Consider the following 17,435-nt stretch of genomic DNA (forward strand, 5'->3'; position numbering starts at 1 on the left):
CATCGTTTCTCACTTTTGATGGACATGCCAGTTCCAATTTTAGAATGCAAGAACCCTTTTTTTTGGTTCTTCTTCTAGTACCCAGAGTTCTCAACGTCCTCATATAGTAATCCGAATGATTTTTCTTACGAATTCCTACGATTGATAAAACAAAATTCACAACACTTTTAATTGTTTCTTATCACCTATTTTAATACCACCGCATCAAATTATTGAGGAATTTCTCTATGATTTATCAGATGCAAAAAAAGCAAGTGTACTGAAGTAATCTGAGTTTTGCAAGTTACTCGTAATCGAATTGTCTGATTCCATGCTTTGAACTTCCTTTGTATGGTCACTTTTTGCCACCGAGACCAGATCCTTATTAACTTTGCGTATCTTTTCGACTCCAACACATTTGTCATACCTACCAATATATATTTTACCTCCATGTGACTTTTTTTGACAACAGGTCTAAGGTCGGCTCCAGTCATTCACAAACTTTAAACTTTCTATCACCGATATATTCCCAAGAAACGAGATCTTTCACATCCACATGTTTTTGTTGTTTTTTTTCCGTAATAAAAACAGGAAGGGTGTTGTGAGTAATGGATCTCTTACTAGAAAAACCTTCAAAACCAAATTTTACGATTTGGCTTCGGTCGTCGCATCGTCAATTAAACACACACTGGAGTGGAGAGGTTGACTTTGGATACTTCTTCGTTTTTATGAGATTCTCAAAACAGCAGCCGATCGGCCGTTGACCTCCTCTCCATCTACTTTTCGTTCGTTCTGCCCCATAACACCTCTTTTATTTCTTCCTCTTTTTCTTGGGAACTTTTTTTTAATTCCACGAAATTATGTCATTTCCTCACAATTGTTATTTTTTCTAAATTCGGAAAATGCCCGAAATAGGGGAAAAGGTGGAGGTGTGATGTGACATTTAGAAGAATCAAGCGTTGCTAAACACCGGAAAAAGTAGGTGGATGCCAAAAAAAGGGGGCAAAGAATGATTTCACCATCGGAAACCAGGGGGTGTTCACGCCTCATTGAAGAAATCCCCAGACGCCTTCAGGTGAAAAAAAACTAGTGGGGCGGAGCCAAACTGGGACCACTGAACCCAGAATTTGTCATTGAGCTGACCAGTCGAATTTCCTGAAAAATTAAAAGCTATATTTGGCATTCGGCTGGCCGTCTTTCTGAAAATAGTGCTTGTAGTTCTGAAATTACCAAAAATGTGCCGATGTTTTTTTTTGAAAAAGAAACCAAATATTCAAGAAAACATAACGACTTTATATTGGTTTGAAAGCATGATCAATCTTTTTCCAGTTCTGAATCTTCAAACTGGTTCTTGAAGTTCAAGGTTTGACCTCAAGAAACTTGAAATTCAAGAAATCAATGTCACTTGTTTTTCTTTTCTAGTTTAGATTTCTCCGGAAACGCGTATTCGATTACATCAGAACTTCTGTTTCAGAAGACCAAAAAGCGGTGACGTTGAAACATGTAACACTCTAGCTTCAATTCCTTTTCTTTTTCTTCTCAGGTGGCCAATTATGGTATTCTTTCTGTTCAACCCCAATGATTTTGCTCCAGAAGAACACCCACGTCACTTTGAATTCAGCCCACACGCGTTGCAGAAAAGTGCAGCCTAATCTGGTTACAACTCTCTTTTCTCCCCCACTCTCTCCCACTCAGTTTCACTTTTTTAACGGACAGCTGCTCTTATTTTCAATTTCTGCACATATCTTATGAATATCAAAGTCTCCCCTTTTTTGATTTTATATTTTTAGGATGCGATCTGAACATTTATATATTCAATTGTTGGCATGGATATATTTGGTGAATGGAAACCCCATTGCTCAAAAAGGTGGATTAGGTGAGTTGAGTTAATAGTAAAGGAAATGAGATATCGTAAAGCCTGTGATAGAATAACCCCCAACATTGTCAAGTTTAAGTTAATATATCTCAGTTCTTGTAAAAGGTATCAAAAATCAATCATCTGCTAAAGTGTATATCATAATATCAAAAATATTTTATCAAGTAATCACTTTTTGATATATTTTACAGGAAATGAGATACCGTATTTCCTCAAATAGAAGCCTATCCAAAATATCAACTTTGAGCTCAATTATCTCTATCTCGATTCCTTCGAAAGGTATCGAGAAGTTGTCCACTGATAAATTATTTATCATAACATGACCAATATTTTATCAGTGGACACATTCCTGGTCTCTTTCAAAGAAATCGAGATAATTGAGCACAAAGTAGATGGTTTGAATGATAGTCTATTAGACTGATTGCCTTCATCAGAAGTTTCTTGTTTAATAAATCTAGAACAAATTATTCAATATGTTTCAGGGGTGCTTGATATATCAGATACGAATGAGCTATCAGTCCGTCCCAGATTTGAAGAAGTCATCCGATTGGATTGTGCTTCACAGAGAAGGAAAGCGTTGAAAAGGAAGACGAATGGAGACTCCCGTATTTATATTCCAACTTGCTCCCCAAAAAATGCATTGTGAGTGAATTCGCGCCTACAGTATTAAAATAATTTATGAATACTTCCAGACTATATGATAAAGTTCAATGTTATGATGTATCTGCCTACTGTTGGTGTGTCGACGAGCTATCTGGAGAGCCGAAAATCGGATCTTCTACATCTCGAGGTCGACCGAAATGTGAAGAAACTGCTCTAACAACAATTGCTCCTCCAAAAAGAGCCAGAAGAAATAATCGGTGTAAGGAAAAGAGGAGGACTCGTTTCCTTCGACGATTGGTATCAACAATCAAATCAGAAATGATAATGAATGGAGTGAATGCAACGAAAGTCAGTCGAGATTCTGCAATCAGATGGAAGTTCAATCAACTCAATGTTAATCATAATACAGTTTTGGAAAGAAGCGAATGGAAACCATTCAAAGCAGTTTTGTTAGAATGGAAAAATGTAAGACAGTGCTCCAGAAATCTTTTCAAGACTTGTGATATGGATAGGGATCGGAAGTTGACCTTTGAGGAATGGAGGAAATGCATAGTTCAAGGTTTGTGTCTTTTAAATTCTTTTAAATTGAAAATGTATAATTTCCTATTCCAGAAATCAACCGCGTTCCTGCAAAACGTCCAGACCAGCTCAACCCATTTTTGTACATTTTAAGACCAGAATAGAAGAAGATGTACAAATGTTTTTTTTTTCAAATTCAATATAATAATTCCTCAAAACTTTAAATAATTACCTAAACGGGTTCACAAAAATTAATCTATTACCTTATAAGTTGTCTTTCATACACATATTTTTTTTGAGCATAATTTTCTAGTGTTCATATTCCCTTTTTGGCAGAGCTTGTAGTTGTCCGGTGTTCAAATTTATTTGTATTTTCAGATTTTTATTTTTTGTTTCAATTGAATAAATTATTTCTGAAACGTAATGACTTTTGGATAAACGACATATAGGTCAAAAAAATGATCAGGCAGCATGTGGAAGCGCTGGCTCAACTATTTCACCGAATACAAATGGCAACTGAAGGTGCAAAGTCTTCTGAATCTGCCATCGGACTTCACACTTATAACAGTGCTGCCGATTTGACAAGTGGGCATGTGTAAGGCGGCGGATTCAGAATTTCAAAGTGTCTGAAAACCTTGCTTTTCAGTATTACACTTGATAAAAACGAGTTTCTTTTCGATCTGAACACGAAAAACGCTTGCACTCGTCCACTGGAAATTTTCATCAAGTTGCTCTCCAAATCCAACGTCGCTAGGGAGTTCTCTCATTTCGCATCTGTCCCATTGTCACGTCTCCGCACCGTTGACGCCTTCTTTGATCATCCGGACTTGAATAAACTAGGTGAAATTCAAGTTTATGAGCAGACACGTGTTCGAGCCGTTCATAATAAAGGTAGATTATGCTCACTCACAGGACCCCAGTACCGGTCGAAAAGATGTACAGAAACATTTTTTTCAGTTGATTTTCAGCCATTTTGACCGTCTTTAAATGTCTGGAGCTCGGTTTTGAAAACTCTGAAGGGTGTAAAACATGAAAAAAAACAAGTGTCTTTAGGAAATCGGAATATAGCCGAAAAACTATGATTTTCCAAAAATTTTTTTGAATCCAAAGTTTCAAATCTATGTCTGTTTTACACCCTTCAAATTTCTCAAAGTGATTTCAAAGGAACTTGACAGCTGACTCCTGAACATAGACTCCTGAAATTAACCAACATGACTGAAAATTAACTGAAATATACATTTTTGTATATCTCATTGATCAATACTGTGAATATCTTTTAGTTTGCAATCCTATAATTTTCCTTTCTAATTTTTAATTCTTATTCCAGGTCATAATTACATTAATGCCAGCTGGATTGATGGATATCGTGAAATTCGGAAGTTCATCGTTGCCCCATCTCCTATTTCTGCAACGATTTCTCAGTTTTGGCGTTCAATTTATGACCGAGATTCAGTTGTGGTTGTGACTCTTTGCAAGTTGGTAGACGAAAACGGAAAACCATTTATGCCAACAAAACATGGAGAACCAATGACGTTTGATGATATGACTGTTGAGTTGGATAACATTCGAAAAGTGAGAACCACTACATATTCCGCCGTGTTGAAACTGAAGAAACAAGGAGCGCCAAATAGCAAGACAGTGATTTTGATTGCTTATATCGGATGGGGTTCAATGGGATATCCTCAGAGACCATCGGATATTTTGGATCTGATATCTGATATGAACCATATGAGAACTATTGTCAGGAAACAGGGAATTTCTGAAAAACGAATCGAGGAGAGTCAGAGAACTCCAATCACTCTTATTTGCTTTGATGGATTCAGTAGAAGTTGCACATTGGCAGCACTTGATATTCTCTGTAGACGTCTTGAAGCCTCTCATGCAATTGGAACCCCACTTGTAGATGTTCTGGATACAATTGCCAGACTTCGTATGCTCCGTGGAGCTGCTTGCATGGTAAAGTTTTAATTTTGTATTTTCAAAGTTCTACCAAAACATCATCCAGAAAGCTGAGCAATTCGTTTTCTTATCAATGGCAGTTCTGGAGTATGCTATCCGTCATCATCTTATAAATGTAGAGGATCTCGATAAGATCTGTGTGAATGGGTTTTTGATCCAATCGAATCCGGAAACCGTCTGAACGTGCTTCTTTGAACTTTTTTGATTTCTGAAACCGTGCATAAACATCTTTTCTTCGAAAGTAACATCTTCTTTTTTTCTATTCATATATTCATTTTCCGGATGACCTACATTCCGAACCTGAGTCACTTTTCTCAATTATGTCACTTCCGCTTTTCTCCAATTTACACTTTTTACTATGACTCTCAATTTTTGTATTCTCATCTTATCCCAGTTTTTGAATTTATGCTATTGCCAAATTTTTCAAGAAATTCCGGTAAGTGGGAGGATAAAAAAAAACAAAATTGAAAAAAGTTTAGCTCGGAATGGGTTTGGGAATGGGAATGCCGATGGGAATGCCTATGATGATGCCGATGCACCATCAGCTTGTTGGAAATCCATACGACCAGGGATTAGAAATTGTTAGTTTTAATAAATTTACAGTAATCTTTTTAGAGATTTTGTTGAACTGACTGAACCGAACCGTCAACTTTGCGCCCATATATCTCAATTAGTGTCAGATATATCAAAAATTCAATTCAGCTGACACAATATTATAATGTCACCAATATTTTATCAGTGGACAAAACTACGAAATCGTACACAGGAAGTGAGATAAATTGACTCAAAGTCAAAAGTTAGGGGCGTTCTATTAGAGTGTTCTATTAGAGTTTTTATTACAGGAATACTCTCCAATCACTCAACTGGTTTCGTCTGTTGCCCATTTATTTGAAATGCATCAGAAAAGTAAAGAAAGAGAAGATGAGCATGGAATCACCTCTGATCATCATTCTTCTTCTCCTCAAGGGCCGATGTTTCCCGAACTTTCCCAGCTGCAGACCTCAATGAGGGGGGGACCGGGACTAGGAAACCAGAGTCCCTTGGAGATGATACACAGTCGTCCTAAATTCAACCTCATTCCTTATAGCCATGGAATTAGACCATCGGAGTTGTCAGCTACTTCAAAATTGATTAATTCGATACCTCGTGAGTTATTTTTTCAGTTTCTTTGTTGGACAACTACCGTATTTCTTTAATAGAAACCCACTGAACCCGTCAGCTTTGAGCTCAATTATCTCGATTAGTGTGAAAGATATCAAAAATTTTTCAACTAATAAAATAATTGTGACATTATGGTAAATGATTTAACAGTTGACAAAATTTTGATATCTTTTACAGGAATCGAGATAATTGAGCTCAACGTTGAGGCGGGTTTCTCATAGTAAGCTTCAGCTGACAACGTACCACCAGTAATGTGGCGAATCGGAGATTTAATTGGAAAACAAGGAGAATCAAAAGAAAAAGAACATTTGTACGATATGACGAAAATCAAAGGATTCCCTATATTGAAGGTATCTATTTGGGACTTCAAGAAGTTGAAATCTGTTTCAGAGCTCCGAAGGTGACGTCCTCTATAGTGATGAAGGAACGAAAAACAAAACAAATAATACATCATGGACAATAATGGAAATTGCAAGAAAGATGTTAGGTGTCGGTAGGTGACAGAACAAGAATACGAAATCATTATTTGAAAAGTTTCAGATGAAATTCCAACTGCTCGAGAAGGGAATGCAATTGCTCAGTTGCTAGAAGAACTTCAAAAAGAGAAAAGTCCAAAAAACTTTTGAATTTTATTCAATAAGTACTTCATGCACGTATTATTATTATTGTCGTTTCAAATACTCCGCATAATCAATTACACCATCTCCGTTAGTATCTAAATCATCTAATACTGCATCCACGAGCCTCTCGGCTTCTCCTTCGTCCGTAGATGGTCCTGCGGAGGCTGAAACACAAAAACAAACTTTCCAATGGCATTTAGAAAACCTACGGTGTTCTCCGTGATCGTGCGTGAGAGCCTTCAGAATCTCAATACCATCGATGAAGTTGTCTTTGTTCAAATCGTGCAACGCGAAGTAGTGGAATCGTTGTTGCTCTTCTGTCAGTTTCTCAACTTCTATTTTGTTTTCCAAATGCTGTTTGATATGCCTGGAAAAAAAAGTTGCTTGGTGCAGATTCATAGTTATCAGAATTAGTCAGTCTAAACATTTTTATGTGCACGTATTCTTACCCTTCATCGTGCACCTGTGACTCATCAGCAAACGTTGCTCCATGAGCTACCGTACCTGCAAAGAATCAGTGGAATTCCAGCTATCATGCTCCTGTGCAAAAATCGGAGCTATGAAAGATAAAATTTGGTTTCCTGGGTCATGACCGAACTACCGTAGTTAGCCAATATGTTTATTGTCGAATTAAAAAAAAGTGGAACCTGAAAACATTCGCGGGCGGCTTCCCGGTCAATTTTCAAGGCCTTGTCCCAAAAACACTACGGTAGTAAACGAAACTTATTTCTGTGAATTTAGTGGGATTTTCTGGACAAAATTTATGTTTCTTGGTATGAAAATGATCGCTTGCATCTCTAAAATCTGTTTTTCAGCGAAAAACCGAACTTAATCGCGAAAGTAGCTCGAACGAGGCGAAACTCTGAAATATTACTTTTTTGCCGCACTTTTTCGTAGATCAAAAAAAGCTGCGCCTTTCTAATTCTCAGGTCCCAATTTTTTTAATTCGACAATACTTTATTTTCCTTCTCGATGTTCGTCCGTTTTCCGGCAAAATTTAAGATTTGGAAAAGTTTAATTTTCCTACTTTTTTGAGGAAAAATAACAAAACAAAGACCCAAAAATGATCAGCGAAAAACGAAATAATAATACCGGAAAACAAACATATTTTTAGGTTATAGTAGTTTTCGTCGTGGGACCTTCGGCAACGGCTACTCTTCCACGACTCCGATTTTTGTACTAGAATAATACCTCCAATTGAAATAAATCTCACCAAAAACTGCTAAAACTACAAGAAAAGTGAATAACATTGTATGCATAATGTAGAATGTGCTGCGTAAAGAGAAGAAAGAAAAAGAAAAACCTTCCCAAGAGACTGCAAATGTATCGACATTTTATTATCAGTTTCCCATTCGCCACGCCTCTTGTCACCTCGATTCCAAAATCAATATTTGAAATAGTGCTCCTTGTCTGCAAGCGAAATGATGTGTTCACAAAAGCAACTGAATGGTAAATTTTTATTTTACAAATCAATCTCTAAACCGAGATAATAAAAAATAAATTATGCTCAAACGGGTCGAAAATCATCACAACATGGAAGTTCGGGAAAACAAATGCTATAGAAAAGATAAAATCATGACTAAAATCGTGGAGTGACTGGGAGAAATGGACAGTGTCTGACTATTATGTACCAGTTAAGATGTTAAAAGTGACGAGGAAATGTTCCGATGGTTGTTCAGAGGTTTGTTTTTGTAACAGCAGCCGATAGAACCCTTTGGAAGACGTAGAATTGGTGGAGGAGAAGGAGAAACCTTTGGAAACGGGGAAAGTGGAAATGAGACGGAAAGATACATTTATGGCTAATTGAATAAGCAGATCGACGGTCTAATAACTTGAGCTTATTAATGCGTGGCTGCACCGGTTTTAGCCATATTCTCCTGGTGTGCTCTTGCTTGATCTTCCCGAATCTTTTGGGCCTTCAGGAACTCTCCATAATCGATGAAACCATCGGCATTGAAATCATCATCTCTGAAAAAGGGCTATTTGAGTTTTCATAAAATACAACTTTTGAAAAGTTCAAATTCTTACTTCAAGATGCTATCGATCATCGTCTCAAGCTCGACTTCGCTTGGCAGTGGAGGTGGCTGATGATTCGCATTAGCATTATTTTGAGTGTGTTGTGGTCCCGGGTTCTCAGAATGGAAATGGGTAATAGCCTTGATCAATTCAACGCCATCTAATTTTCCATTTTTATCCAAATCGTGCATGTTAAAGTAATGGAATTGAAGTTGTTCAGGTGTCATATTGGCTGTTGGATCGACCTTTCCATCCAAATGCTCTTTGATATGACTGAAAACAAATTCGAACAAATATTTATCGAAGAAAAATACTTACTGTTCATCTCTAGCTTGTTCTCCACCGAATTGCTGTTGTTGCCCTGGTTGAGTATGATGAGCCTGTTCTGGTTGACCCTGAAATATGTTTAGTGATGATATTTTACTTATTTTTGAATTGTTGTTTGTTTACCTGTTGAGGTTGTTGTCCATTTGATCCAGGGAAGTGTTGTGGTTGGTGGGCAATAGCACCAAGAATGAGGCAGGAGACTACCAGAACGTTGGCAACCATTCCTGGAAACAACTGAATGACTTATTTCAGCAGAAAACTGGAAAACGGATGAAAAACGGAATCAAAAACGGAAGCGTGAAGTGGAAGCATTATTTTATTGTGTCGATTTACGGGCTGGTACGGTAATAGAGCGGCAACGTGTTCCAAAACATACGGTAATAGCTGAAATTGTGAAAACAGTGCCATCAGTTTCAGCTCTTTTTGCACACAGTTTTTTGCTTTCGAAATTTATAAAGGGTTCTGTTACATAAAGTACCGAAAACACCAAGGAAAACAACGAAAATCATCAAAATGGCTTGCATTGTGAAGCGTGTTTGCTGCGCGCGCCATACGCAACAAGACGCACCACTCGCCGACCACATTGATTGCTTCTCCACGAAGCCGAGCCGGTTTCGTTGCCGTTCCGTCTGCCTAGTGCTGTTTGTTTTTCTTTAGCACTCAATACCTTTTATTCTACTTTTGAAAACCAAAAGAACACTTGCTTCTAAATAAGGTTAAAGTTTCAACTTGTTTCAATGTCGGATGTCGGACTTTCACAACATTAGATCTCGTAGACGCATACCAGAACCCAATTCTTACTCGACAGTTGATTTCGATTACGATCCGGACCAGAAAAATCACAAGCCAGCTGGCCCTGGTGGAATCGCCTACAGCTCCTTCTCTACCGTTTTCAACGCGTCTGCTTCTCAACTTTGGAATTCTGCGCAGGTTTGTCTTTCGGAACGATTCAGAGATACACATCTGGCTAATTCCCGTTTTTCTTTTTTTTTTGCATTATTTTGTCTTTCCAGGAGGCGCTTGCATCTTCTTACGACACAGCGGAAGGCCAAGAAGCTGTCGACGCAGATCGATTGAAAGTTGCAGAGACACTCGAATCCTTGACTATTTTTGGAAGTCCATTGGATCACATTATTATCACCATGCCGTCTCGAGACAGAACTTCTGAATTCCGGGCCACTGCCAAATCTTATGAGGTAATTTTTAACATTTGAGAACATAAATCAATAACAGAAAGAAATTAAGTTCAGTAGCTTGATTTTTAGTGCTTCAACTACAAAAACAGATTCTTCTTCGAAGCTATAAAATTTAATCTGATAATTCAGATACAGATGTTCGCACGGAAAATTTTCTGAAGTTTTTCAGATGAAAGCAGCAGCCAATGGTGTTCGACCACACCCAAAGCATGAGATGCTTGCGGAATCAGTTCAATTCAATCAACTCGCCAAACGAATTGGACGTGAATTGAGTCAAACATGTGCAAAAATGGAAAAACTGGCAGAATTCGCGAAAAAGCGAAGTTTGTATGAAGAACGATCTCAAATCGACCATCTTTCATCTATCGTCAAAACCGATATCACTGGTCTCAACAAACAAATCGCAGCCCTTCAGGATTTTCAAGAAGACGTGCTGGAAATGTAAAAAATCAAAACAATGGTCACAGTCAATTGGTTGTCGTGGGACTACAGTCGAAATTGGCGAATGTGAGCAAAGATTTTCAAAGTGTCCTGGAAATCAGTACGGAGACCATGAAAGCTGAGAAGAATCGTCGTGATAAGTTTTCGAACAACACTCCGCTTCCAATGGGACTCCCATCATCTTCATCTGGTGCGAATGGTAAGTGATGGAATAGTGTTTTTGTAAAAAAAAAAGTTTTTATAATTACAGTTCGTTCTAAACTCCTTCAAGACGACGAGCAGCACGGTTCTTCGAGCATCGCCTTGGATATGGGAGCGTTAGATAATTTCCAATCTCAAAAAACCATGGTGAGTCTTTAATTTTGAAAGTCTGACTAAAAATTGTGGATGTCTTCATCTAGCAATGAAACAGTTCCGACAACCCCTTCCTCGGAATCGGTGGAGTGTCCAAAATCCTACAAAATCTCATGTCCCCCACCTACAAATTTTTTTTTTAAAAATCTGTTTTCAGCAACAGCGAGACACATCCTTGGAATATGCCCAAGCCCGTAGCAATACGATGGCTACAATTGAAGGTTCGATTTCCGAACTTGGCCAAATCTTCTCCCAGCTGGCTTCACTAGTTAGCGAACAAGGAGAAATGATCACTAGAATTGATTCGAACGTCGAAGACACAGCCCTGAACATCGACATGGCCCATTCAGAGCTCGTTAGATACCTCCAGAACATTAGCAAAAATCGTTGGCTTATGATTCAAGTCTTCGGTGTTCTGATGGTGTTTTTCGTCGTATTCGTGCTCTTCTTGACCTAATATCACCATATTTCATTCCGTTTCTAAATCATTTCCGTTGAATGTGTCTCCTGTAAAAATGCAAACTGAAAAAGATTCCACCGGTTGCTTCTTCTTTCATCTATCATATGTATTCCCTCTTCACACTAATTCACGAATTAGCTTTTTGTCTTTTTTAGTTCGGTTCCGATTAAATAACTTGTGGTAGTCCCCCCGCCTGTGATTGAAATGATTCTTTTTTCAAATTCAGCATAAAGCTTCGAAACATTTTCTTTACTTCTTATCAATTTCTTTCTATTTGGTTTTTTACCATGTTTACTTTTTTTAATTTGGAAACGATTCCACCATTCTAATTCTTTCAGCAAATTCAAATGAGGGTCTCAGCCGGCCTTATGATCGGTGGCTCGTGTGTGGCCACTGCTGCCACCGTACTGAATGCATTCGTCATCAACAAGCAGTTTTATCCATCTATCGTATATCTTTCGAAGAGCAATGCTAGTATGGCAGTTCTATATTTCCAAGGAATAGTACTAGTTTATCTAATGTTCCAACTTCTCAAATCTATCCTTTTCGGAGACTTGCGAGCTGCTGAAGCGGAAGTGAGCTGACTTTTTCGAAAGTCAATTCCATGCATCTATTTTCAGCACCTTTCGGAGCGAACATGGCATGCGGTTTTGGAAACATGTCTCGCTTTCACAGTTTTCCGTGACGATTTTTCCGCAATGTTCGTCATGCAATTCATTGGACTTCTTTTCATAAAATGTTTCCATTGGCTCGCAGACGACAGAGTGGATATGATGGAACGAAGTCCTGTGATAACACTCCGATTCCATCTCCGAATGATGACTGTTCTGGCTGCTCTAGGATTTGCGGATTCTTACTTTGTGTCTAGTGCATACTTTTCGACGATCACAAAAGGAGCCAGTTCTCAGATCGTATTTGGATTCGAATATGCGATACTTCTAGCTTTGGTGCTCCATGTCACCATCAAGTACTTGTTGCATATGCACGACCTGCGAAATCCTCAGTCATGGGACAACAAAGCAGTGTACTTACTTTATGCTGAACTTCTCATCAGTGAGTTTTTTTGTTGAAGACTAAACTCGATTGATTTAATTATTCAGACCTGATCCGTTGTGTTCTTTATGGATTCTTCGCCGTCATCATGCTTCGTGTTCACACATTCCCTCTATTCTCTGTTCGCCCATTCTATCAATCTGTTCGAGCACTTCACAAAGCATTCCTTGATGTCATTCTATCGAGGCGAGCTATCAATGCAATGAACAGGTAATCTGCATCTTATGAATAACATAAACTAATAATCAGTTTTCAGTCAATTCCCTGTTGTATCGAATGATGAGCTATCAGCGATGGACGCAACTTGTATCATTTGTCGGGAAGAAATGACAGTTGAATCATCACCGAAACGTCTGCCGTGTTCTCATGTATTCCATGCTCATTGTCTTCGTAGTTGGTTCCAGAGACAACAGACATGTCCAACATGTCGTACGGATATTTGGCGTGAGTTATCTTCAGCACACTGTGAATCGTAGTCTTTCAACGCTAATGATTTTTCAGAAGGACGAAATGGTGCTGCCGGAGGAGCCAACGCAGGTGGAGCAGCTGAAAATAACGCTGCGGGCGCACCACCAGCCGCGGGGATTCCCCCATTTTTGCCATTCTTGGGACATCAATTCGGATTCCCCCAAGCTGCTGCTGGAGCACAAGTAGGTGGTGCACAAGCTGGCGGACACCCTGGGCCATTCCCACATCAAATTTTCTATGCGCCAGCTCCAGCGAATCGGCCAGAATTCATGGTAAGCACGTCTTGAAAAATTATACGCTAATCCTTGATGATTTTCAGAATCTTGCCCCTCCCCCAATGCCAATGGCAGGACCGCCTGGAATGTTCCCTATGATGCCACCTCCACCTATCCCACAACCAAACGCTGCACCCGGCGAATCTTCGAATGCTGAGCCACCAGGAAGGCCTAACTTCGATAGATTCAGCGTGGAAGAGCTTCATCGAATGGAGGGAGACATGCGAGATGCTATTCTTGCCAGAATTCAAGCTATGGAGAACATTATGGTTATTTTGGAATCCGCTCAAGTCCAAATGGTTCAACTGGCTGCTATAACACCACTCAGACGTCCAGTTCCTACAGCTGAAGCTTCGGAAGAAGAGACCGCCACAGCTTCAAGTGTGCCAACTTCTGTTCCATCTGAGGAACCGTCTCCAGCACCATCCACTCCTGAAACGGCATCCGCCCCGCGTTCTATGTTCCGTGGCAACTTATTCAACGATACACAGTCTACTTCAACTCCTTCTACGTCGGCTGGCCCGCAACCTTCTTTAACCCCATCGACGTCTTCAGTTCCTTCTACTTCATCAGTTAGAACTCCCGAAGCAGACGAAGTCCGTCAACGTAGACTTGCTCATTTGAACGCCCGATTCCCGCCACCAAATCCTGAACATGAATAATCGCAATTTGTAATTAGTTCCTCGTTGTATTTTTTTTGTGATCCATAGGTTTTTCCTCTCCAAAGACCTAAACTCGGTTGGGTTTCTCACGTGTATTCGTTAAGCTATTATGTCACTAGTAAGTTATTGTATCGAATTCTTATCCTCTTGCTTCCGTTTCTTGTCATCCGTTGCCTCGCTCCTATCTTCTGAATAAACCGTTACCTCTATATTCTCTACAAAATGATATCAAGTTTCCAAAGGAATCCAAACCTTCAAAAATGGTGAACTTCAAGGACCGTGCCAACAGTTGACTGTGATTCGTCCATTACAGATTCGGCGGATCACGAGGCAACTGAAGGCGTGGTCCGAAGACCCTTGAATAATAGCAGAATACGGAATGGTAGCTTGAATAAACGGAGAAGGGGCGGGGTCAAAGAGCTCAGTAACTCGAGCAGAGTCAAGGTTCTAGTCATTACCATACACCGGAAGGACTATTAGCCTTAACTCGGCTCGAGACACCGATCAAGTACAGGAGTAGCAGAATGAGGGGCGGGGAAAGGGTAGGCCAAGGTGACCGAGAACCGGAAGAAATGACGAAATGGTGCGAACTTCTCTCTTTTATAGGCGCGGCCGACTGTGGGAATATCGGCGAGAGATGGTGGTGTGTGCACAATTGATAAGAGACGCAGACATTGGGCTTTCTCGCCATGGGAAACTCCGCCCACTTGGCTTGAGCGCGAAACTTTTTCATTTGAAATTTTCGTCTCTGAATGCTGAAAATTGAGCGATTTTCGAGTGGAAATAGATAAAAATTATAAATAGTTCGCCAATTGTATCTCTTCCTTTATGAATATGGCAAAAAACCGAAACAGAAAATGTATGTTCTGCATTAAGGGGCTTCAGGAATTCTATGTCCCCGTCTTCTAATAAATGGTTTTCATAATATTTCCTATTTTTTGAAATTCTGCATATTTCTTTCAGAAAAATTCCTTTCTCTGTTACAGGCTCTTGTTCAGAGCTCTCGAGCTCAATGCTCGCGATTACGGTAGTCGGATATTCTGCAGATTGGCGTGACGACGAACATTCAAAGTGAGAAATTTTCGGAATTTTCCACGATTTTTCGATTTCTCTATTTCCTGACGTTTTCAGACGAAAAACTGTTTTTTTGTCAATTTCTGCTTTATAATTTCAGTAGTTTCCGGATTATTTACTCACCAGTAATCTTCTCGACTTATTTTCCAACGAAAAGATTCGAACTCTGATTTATTCTCTTGTAATTGGATTGATAACATAAATTAAATTTTTCAGGTATGAGCATCGGTACGAATTCCGAATCGGCAAGCACGTCTGCTGCAGGAGAGCATGACGGCGACGATGAAGAACGTAAATTGAAGTTCCTGCAATGCGCAGACATCAAGATAAACGAGAAAATTTCAGAATACATTCAAGTTGGGAATCTCGGAGACTATAAAGATGAACTGACACCTCTTCTAAGTCCGAAACATGTCCCTCTAGTTTTGGGAAAAATTACAAAGGAGGCAGCAATCGCTACACACTCAGCCCTTCATGGAGGAATGTCACCGGAAAAAGAGCAACAGTAGGTTATCTTCGTTTTTTTCAGATTGCATTTTTCCTGTTTTAGAATTCGAGAGATCTATGATCGGCTTGATATAGACAACGATGGAACAATAGACATTCGCGATTTGACTCTTGCTCTCAAGCACGAAACCCCTCACATTCCATCAAATCTAGCCCCTGTTATCATGTCGAAAATGAGTCCGGATGATGAAGGCCGAGTTGATTTTTACAGTTTTTCGAGTTACGTTCTCGAGAATGAACAGAAACTGGCTGAAATGTTCGCCGATATGGATCGCAATCATGATGGATTAGTGGATGTTGTTGAGATGAAAAATTATTGTAAAGATATCGGAGTTCCGTTGGATGATCAGAAAGCACAAGATATTGTTAATAAAATGGATCAAACAGGATCAGCATCTGTTGGTCTAAAGGAGTTTCAAGACTTCATGCTCCTCTATCCATCATCAGATCTCAAAGATATTGTTGATTTTTGGCGGCATAATCTGATTATTGACATCGGAGAGGACAGCCAAATTCCTGAAGATTTTAGTCAACAAGAGATGCAAGATGGTATCTGGTGGAGACATTTGGTTGCAGGAGGCCTAGCTGGCGCAGTGTCACGAAGTTGTACAGCTCCATTCGACAGAATCAAAGTGTATCTTCAGGTAAAGGTTGTGTTTTTGTATCGTTATTATTTACGGTACCTTCAGGTCAACTCATCAAAAACAAATCGACTGGGTGTAATGTCATGTCTGAAGCTTCTTTATGCCGAAGGTGGATTAAAGTCACTATGGCGAGGGAATGGAATCAATGTGGTCAAAATCGCTCCCGAAAGTGCTATCAAATTCATGTTTTACGACCAATTGAAACGGATGATTCAGAAGAAGAAAGGCAGTCAGGAGATAAGCACAATTGAAAGGTTATGTGCAGGATCTGCTGCTGGAGCTATATCTCAATCAGCCATCTATCCCATGGAAGTGATGAAAACTCGGTTAGCACTCAGAAAAACTGGCCAATTGGATCGAGGAGTCATACATTTTGCGCACAAAATGTACACGAAGGAAGGAATACGATGCTTCTACAAAGGATATCTTCCGAATCTGATTGGAATCATTCCCTATGCTGGAATCGACTTGGCCATTTATGAAACATTAAAAAGAACCTATGTTCGATATTATGAGGTTTGTCAAGCATCTTATACAATTTGAAATGGATATTTTTGCAGACGAATTCCACCGAACCCGGAGTTTTAGCCCTGCTGGCATGTGGTACATGCAGCTCTACATGCGGACAACTCGCCAGTTACCCTTTCGCTCTTGTTAGAACGCGATTGCAAGCTAAGAGTAAGGGATACTGTAGATCTTATAGATAGTTGCCAATTTTCAGGCATCATCGTTATACCACCCAACCTGATACCATGTTCGGACAGTTCAAGCATATTGTACAAAACGAAGGGCTGACAGGATTATATCGAGGGATTACTCCAAATTTTTTAAAGGTTTGTTTCCTTTTCCGGCTATTCGATTTCCATTTATTTCAAAACAGGTGATTCCCGCGGTCAGTATCAGTTACGTGGTGTATGAGAAAGTGCGGGCAAGTCTTGGCGTCAAAATGTGTTGAGATAGAAAAAGCGGAGGTGAGAACAGGATAAATAAAAAGCTGTGTGTCTAGTTTCATTATCAAATTCTTCGAGACGTGAAACAGATCGCACAGTATCTGAATCTTCTATAAAAAGCAAAGGTTTCTTTCAGATTCCAGCTCCGATTCGAAGCTAGCTTCTCCTGCTCGAAGTTCGACAACTCTATTCAATCTCCAAATAAATTTCGGGTCTATTCAGCCACATTGGCTTGCTGTATTCTTTTTGTGTTAAAGTTCGAACAATAAATAATTCCTAGTTAACCTACTG

General features: G+C 39.4%; 7 protein-coding genes across 7 annotated transcripts in view; 6 read left to right on the forward strand and 1 right to left on the reverse strand.

Annotated features, from left to right (window-relative positions):
* Positions 1-1,770: 1,770 nt before the first annotated feature.
* CBG23276 lies at positions 1,771-3,141 on the forward strand (the record flags this gene model as incomplete). Its single annotated transcript, XM_002636536.1, has 4 exons — positions 1,771-1,855; positions 2,338-2,497; positions 2,548-3,017; positions 3,071-3,141. 4 exons carry the CDS (start codon positions 1,771-1,773, stop codon positions 3,139-3,141), a joined length of 786 nt encoding a protein of 261 aa, XP_002636582.1.
* Positions 3,142-3,486: 345 nt separating this feature from the next.
* Positions 3,487-5,117, forward strand: CBG23275 (the record flags this gene model as incomplete). The annotated part of the gene is made up of 4 exons (XM_002636535.1): positions 3,487-3,572; positions 3,624-3,868; positions 4,305-4,933; positions 4,983-5,117. The coding sequence occupies 4 exons, from the start codon at positions 3,487-3,489 to the stop codon at positions 5,115-5,117; spliced, it is 1,095 nt and encodes a 364-aa protein (XP_002636581.1).
* Positions 5,118-5,294: 177 nt separating this feature from the next.
* CBG23274 lies at positions 5,295-6,723 on the forward strand (the record flags this gene model as incomplete). The annotated part of the gene is made up of 6 exons (XM_002636534.1): positions 5,295-5,372; positions 5,416-5,517; positions 5,779-6,082; positions 6,329-6,447; positions 6,488-6,590; positions 6,638-6,723. The coding sequence occupies 6 exons, from the start codon at positions 5,295-5,297 to the stop codon at positions 6,721-6,723; spliced, it is 792 nt and encodes a 263-aa protein (XP_002636580.1).
* A 36-nt stretch (positions 6,724-6,759) lies between these two features.
* Positions 6,760-9,282, reverse strand: CBG23273 (the record flags this gene model as incomplete). Its single annotated transcript, XM_002636533.1, has 7 exons — positions 6,760-6,881; positions 6,927-7,084; positions 7,167-7,221; positions 8,576-8,685; positions 8,746-9,006; positions 9,052-9,128; positions 9,184-9,282. 7 exons carry the CDS (start codon positions 9,280-9,282, stop codon positions 6,760-6,762), a joined length of 882 nt encoding a protein of 293 aa, XP_002636579.1.
* A 522-nt stretch (positions 9,283-9,804) lies between these two features.
* Positions 9,805-11,508, forward strand: Cbr-syx-5 (the record flags this gene model as incomplete). The annotated part of the gene is made up of 6 exons (XM_045237497.1): positions 9,805-9,990; positions 10,074-10,256; positions 10,426-10,697; positions 10,799-10,896; positions 10,948-11,045; positions 11,209-11,508. The coding sequence occupies 6 exons, from the start codon at positions 9,805-9,807 to the stop codon at positions 11,506-11,508; spliced, it is 1,137 nt and encodes a 378-aa protein (XP_045097799.1).
* Positions 11,509-11,858: 350 nt separating this feature from the next.
* On the forward strand, positions 11,859-13,969 carry Cbr-sel-11 (the record flags this gene model as incomplete). The annotated part of the gene is made up of 6 exons (XM_045237498.1): positions 11,859-12,086; positions 12,132-12,564; positions 12,612-12,774; positions 12,821-13,008; positions 13,066-13,304; positions 13,352-13,969. The coding sequence occupies 6 exons, from the start codon at positions 11,859-11,861 to the stop codon at positions 13,967-13,969; spliced, it is 1,869 nt and encodes a 622-aa protein (XP_045097800.1).
* A 1,292-nt stretch (positions 13,970-15,261) lies between these two features.
* The window catches only part of Cbr-bus-18, a gene marked incomplete at both ends in the record, with an annotated part of 5,311 nt that continues 3,137 nt past the window's right edge, over positions 15,262-17,435 (forward strand). The window contains 5 exons of the mRNA XM_002636529.2: positions 15,262-15,548; positions 15,594-16,194; positions 16,240-16,710; positions 16,755-16,861; positions 16,916-17,074. Coding sequence (XP_002636575.2) covers positions 15,262-15,548; positions 15,594-16,194; positions 16,240-16,710; positions 16,755-16,861; positions 16,916-17,074 — 1,625 coding nt within the window. The remainder of the gene's footprint in view (positions 15,549-15,593; positions 16,195-16,239; positions 16,711-16,754; positions 16,862-16,915; positions 17,075-17,435) is intronic.

This window comes from Caenorhabditis briggsae (genome assembly GCF_000004555.2).
Source record: "Caenorhabditis briggsae complete genome, chrV, whole genome shotgun sequence".
Classification (NCBI taxonomy): Eukaryota; Metazoa; Nematoda; class Chromadorea; order Rhabditida; family Rhabditidae; genus Caenorhabditis; species Caenorhabditis briggsae.